Source organism: Rhinolophus sinicus, linkage group LG06 (genome assembly GCF_036562045.2).
Source record: "Rhinolophus sinicus isolate RSC01 linkage group LG06, ASM3656204v1, whole genome shotgun sequence".
NCBI classification, from domain to species: domain Eukaryota; kingdom Metazoa; phylum Chordata; class Mammalia; order Chiroptera; family Rhinolophidae; genus Rhinolophus; species Rhinolophus sinicus.
The window spans coordinates 103155713-103160824 of record NC_133756.1 but is presented as its reverse complement, the minus strand read 5'-3'; the positions used below and the strand labels follow the sequence as shown (position 1 = coordinate 103160824).

The 5112-nt window shown below is 52.7% G+C and overlaps 1 protein-coding gene across 1 annotated transcript; it reads left to right on the top strand.

The window, feature by feature from the left end:
* The first annotated feature begins 1889 nt into the window (after positions 1–1889).
* IZUMO1R (IZUMO1 receptor, JUNO) lies at positions 1890–4643 on the top strand. The gene is made up of 4 exons (XM_074337125.1): positions 1890–2107; positions 2855–3046; positions 3469–3604; positions 3760–4643. Exons 1-4 carry the CDS (start codon positions 1937–1939, stop codon positions 4026–4028), a joined length of 768 nt encoding a protein of 255 aa, XP_074193226.1. The 5' UTR covers positions 1890–1936; the 3' UTR covers positions 4029–4643.
* Positions 4644–5112: the final 469 nt, after the last annotated feature.

Genomic DNA, 5112 nt, shown 5'->3' with positions numbered 1-5112 from the left:
ACGTTATTCGATAACTGGCTTTATTTCACAGACAATGGTCCCTGCACGCTAAGGCCATTACACAGGTTGCAGAGGGACTTTTTGGTTTTTGTTTGTTTTGTCTTTGGTTGTACATTTAAATTCTTGGATCCCCAAGGCCCCACTTTATCTCTGCCTCTCTGTGTTGCTGGGTCTGCTCTCCAGCAAGAACCTTAGCTCCTGGGGGCTGAGACGGGTCACTGGGATGAAGCCAGGTGGTTCATCCCAGGTAATTGCTGACGAAAGGGCAGCAGCACTGAGGAACAGGGCACAGAGAGAGAAAGGCCTCGGAGGACAAAAGGATGGGAATGAAACCATTAAGACTTAACTCTGCTGGGCGCCATGCCAAGTCATCTTCAGGAACTTCCTCTTTCATTCTCCCCCCCCCCAACAATCCCATTATAATAGAATAGCCCCCCTTACAGATAAGAAAACTGACAGAGAGTTTAAGTCATTTTCTCAAGGGCTTCTAGCTGGCAAGTAGCAGAGCTGAGAGCGGAGCTCAGGAGCTGACTCAAGGGCCCAGGATCTCACCCATTATGGGGTCTCTTTCTCTGAAAAAGCGAAACCCTTTCTCAGAAACCCTCCAGCTCCAGCCACAGGAGGTCCCTATACTTGGGTAAGATGGACGCCATTTAACTGGAGCCACCTGGAGTTCTACATTTGCACCTGGACCTAGTAGGCCCTGGAGTGGGTAATAAACAGGCAGGAGTGTGGACGTCTCTGCAGCCTCACAATCTCTGGAGGTGGGAGGGAGCGACTCCTGTTTTGAAAGTAAGTATGAAGAAAACACTAGAAGGGGCAGCATCCTTCCTGTTTTACCTGATATACTTGGTTCTTTAAAGGATACTCTCTGTGTCTGTGTTTGAAACTGGTGCTGGAGAGAGAGGGCAGCCTTAGATTTGGGCTCTGAAGGTGCTGGGATCTCCACCCTCAGATGTCTGAGTCTCTAAACTTGGTCTAAGCCAGAGGTTTTCAGTTTCACTGTGATGGGTCCAGAGCCGGTTCCTGCAAGGCCAGAGGGACTGGGAGAGCCATGGGCTCCTGGGTGGGAAAAGGCTGAGGGAGTCCTGTTTCCTAAAGTGTTGGGCCCTTGAGACGAGGTGTTCTGCCATTTCCACCCCCCCCCCTTTGGTCTCCCTTTCCACTACCTCCTGTTACCAGAACTACCCAGAACAGAGTTGGAAACATAGTGCTCGACAAACATGAAAAGAAAAGCCAGCCTCCTTGTTCCTGTAACAAAAATCACCTTTGGATGTGGAAGGCTCTCACATCTGACCCTTGCCCGGGCATGCTCCTGGCTCCGAGATGGCAGCGGGGCTGATGGGTGCTTGGCTGCATAGCCTCGTGCTCAGGCTGGGTCTCAGAGGGGTTGAGGCTGTGAGAGGCACAACCTCTCATGGAGGGGAGCACAGAAGGAACAGCGGAGGGGACCAGCTGCCTGAGGACCCCTCAGAGGGGCTAGAGTTAGGGTTGGCATTTGAGGGGCTAAGGATTGCATTTGTCACACTACACAGTCCCACCATGTCCTTTGCCCCGTGTAGAATCTGGTTATTGAGCCTTTGTTCAGTTACTCCCCCAGGATCAAAGCTCTGAGTGTCACTGAATTAGAAAGGCTGCCTCTGAGCAGAAAAGGGCCAGGAAAAATTCCCCCAGGGAAGGTTGGTACCAGTCTACCCCAACCCTCACCTTAGCACTGGTCTCTTCTCCCTGGGCTTTACTTGCTGTGTCTGTACAGTCATTGGAGGTGGGTGTCAGACCTCTAAGGTCTATTCCACCTGCCCTGACATTTGGTGATGCTGCCTCAGACAGAGCCCTAGGAGCAGCCAGAGCATCATGGTCACTGGGGGGAGGCTTGAAGCCCACAATCACTCCTTGGGATAGCGGAGGGAGTGGAGCAGGGTGTCCTCTCTGTCACATGAGCAGGTGGGTCTCCTCTCTGCAGTCGGCCATGGAATGGTGGTGGCAGCTCCTGTTAGGGCTCGGGACAGTCATGCCCATCTGGGCTGGGGACGAGCTGCTCAATGTCTGCATGAAGGCCAAGCACCACAAGCCAGAGCCCAGCCCAGAAGACCAGCTTTACGAGGAGGTATAGAGGCCAGACCTGGTCCAGGGGTGGGAGGGGGGCTGTTTGGGCAGATCAGGGAAGGGACACAAACGCCAAGGTGGTTTCTGAAACCTCATCAACCCTGACTCGTGTGGATCCTTAGGTTGGGATTTGGGTAAAGCCCACTGGAGGGACACTATGACCTTTTGAGACCATAATTGCTGAGGGATTCAAAGTTCCCATTTCTGAGCTGCCCAACCACTCGGGGAGCAGGGGCAGGTGGTGATCCCAGAGGCTCTTTGTTGGTTCCACATAGATTCAAACAAACAAGGTCCTCCTCCTCTAGGGTTTCTACCAATAGGCCTTGGGGACACATATGACTTCAGTGACTCCTTCCCAAGCTCCTGAAAGCAAATGACAAGGTTGTGGGAGAAAGAACAGAGCTGGTGTCTACCTGGCATTTACTGAGCCTTTCTCAGCTACCTCTCATCCAAGGCAACCTCACATTCCCTTGGGTCTCCTGGGGTTCCTCTGCTGCCCTTCAGGAGACCCTGGAAGTCATGTTGCTAAGGGACTGTAGCAGGGAGGTCAGTGTGCAGTTGCCCTTTGGGTGTGAATATTGACAAATTATCAGCATTCCTTCTATACAGGGTGTGCTGGTCTAAAGACATTGTACTTGCCCAGGTCCTCTTCTAGGGGACATTTTTACCTTTCTGCCCTAGGCACTCATCAACCTCTGCCTCTTACCCCTCAAGGCCCCATGCCTTTTGCTTCTTCCTCCACCCTCAGTGCGTGCCCTGGAAGGACAATGCCTGCTGCACGTCCAACACAAGCTGGGAAGCTCACCTGGATGTATCCCTGCTCTACAGCTTCAGCCTGCTTCACTGCGGATTGATGATGCCGGACTGTCAGAGGCACTTCATCCAGGCTGTCTGCTTCTACGAGTGCTCCCCGAACCTGGGACCTTGGATCCAGCAGGTGGTAAGATTGAGCTGGGAGGCAGGAGGCACGTCTGTGCAATAATGCCCTGTTACTAAGCGCCTGAGCTCCAGCATACTAGCAGGAACAGGCAATGCGCTCCTATGGACAAGTACAGGGTCAGAAGCCGCTGTTGGGGAAGGGAATGGAGAGGAAGCTGCTTCTGGAGAATGGTCCTGGGCATGGAGGGGCGACTGGTCAGATGAGAACAGCAGCATGAGACACTATTTGAATCCCGTCTTCTGTAGAAGCTGTGTAGCCGGGGACAAACTATTTAACCTCATTGTTCTCATTGGGAAAACAATCCTTAGAGACTTCATAATAGACTATGTTCATATGATACCTGGTACAAGTGCCATTGTAGCTACTGACAGCCTTCAAATTTCTGCCCTCCGTTTCTTGTCTCTGGTTATGCGGGCACCCAGGTGGGCCTGAGTGGGCAGGGAGAGCGAATTTTGGATGCACCACTATGCCGGGAGGACTGTGAACAGTGGTGGGCAGACTGCCACACATCCTACACGTGCCAATCTAACTGGCATGGCAGCTGGGACTGGAGTCGGGGTGAGTGGTACTTGACAGAGCCTGGGGAGAAGCGGGGCCTGGGAGGCCCCCACCCGGGGGAAGGTGCCAGCCCCCTAAGCTCCCCCAAGGCAAATGATGGGGAGGTAAAGGTGGGAGTAGCAGGAGTAAGTTACCCATATCTTAATCTTTCACAGGGAAGAGCCGCTGTCCTGCCAGAGCCCCCTGTCACCCTTTCCCCCATTACTTCCCTACCCCGGCTGACCTGTGTGAGAAGATCTGGAGCAACTCGTTCAAGGCGAGCCCTGAGCGTAGGGACAGCGGGCGGTGTCTGCAGAAGTGGTTTGAGCCTGCTCAGGGCAACCCCAACGTGGCCGTGGCCCGCCTCTTCGCTCACTCTGCTCCGTCCGGGGAACTCTCCTGTATTCTCATGGCCTTCTCGCTCTCCCTGCCATTCCTTTCCTGAGTGCCCCTTCTTCTCCCACATACATGCCTGCAGCCCCCCAGCTGTGAGCCACGCAGGGCCATGGCAGCCTCCTTCCTCAGTCCCTTCCTTAAAAGGAGCAGCCAGACTGAGGGGTGGGGTGACATTGAGGCCGCCTGAGCCTCGCACATTTGGTTCTCGCACTCCTCTGCTGTTCTGCTCTGCCTTTCCCTGCCTGGGAGGCAGGGAGTTGCCAAGGTCGTGCACCCCATCCTGCCTTCAGGCCCTTCTCATCCAGCACATGCCCACCTCCTTCCCCGGCAGAGCTGATGCTGACAGCCCTGGCCTCCTGTTCCATGACAGTGCCTCCACTAACACAGCAATGGACCTTTCCTCTGTGTGACCCACTCTGTCCTAGCTCTGTGGTCAGGGAGTCAACCTGCACAAAGAGGGAGCTGGTCTGTCTGCTGCACTGAAGTTGCAAAGTTGGTTGTTACTCTCCTAATAATGAAATTTTTAACACATACCAGCCCTTCTTGTTACATCCTTACAACACCTCTCTGGTAGAAGTACTTTCAACATCCTCCTGTTTTTTGGGGGCTGTACAAAAGACCCAAAACCGGTGTAAAGATGGGGCCACCCAGACCTTTGGCTCTATGTTGGATACCAAGATTGAAGCAGCTGCCGGAACTGCTTTCAGCTTTCCCTGTTACAGATAGGGCACTCGAGTTCTAAAACCAACAAAGAGCATCCTTCCAAGTGAGGTGCTCAGAGTTTGGAGTAGAGGACAGAAGAATGCAGCAGTGACGACAAAGCCCTTCACTACAAGTCTGTGAGAACAATGGGTGGGGATTCTGGGAAGGCCTCGCAAAGTGGGTGAGGTGTGAGCCCTACTGAAGAAGGGTCATTTTATTGAGAACAGAAAGAAAATGCTACACTAAACCAGCTGAGTTCCCCAAGGCATGAACTATAGGAAGCAGGACCTTTCATTGCTCTTAAGTTAATAAATTGTGGCTTCAACAATACATACAGGTAAAATTTCTTAAGAATTGAGTACTGTTATGAACTATCGGAGGGTATGTGCTTGGTAATAAAGCTGAGAGTTGAATGAGTTTATTTTAGTATT

Coding starts and splice junctions, on each gene's coding strand:
- IZUMO1R (XM_074337125.1), top strand. CDS start 1,937: ATGAGCAGGTGGGTCTCCTCTCTGCAGTCGGCCATGGAATGGTGGTGG. Junction 2,108..2,854: donor AAGACCAGCTTTACGAGGAG/GTATAGAGGCCA, acceptor CTCCACCCTCAG/TGCGTGCCCTGGAAGGACAA. Junction 3,605..3,759: donor CAGCTGGGACTGGAGTCGGG/GTGAGTGGTACT, acceptor AATCTTTCACAG/GGAAGAGCCGCTGTCCTGCC.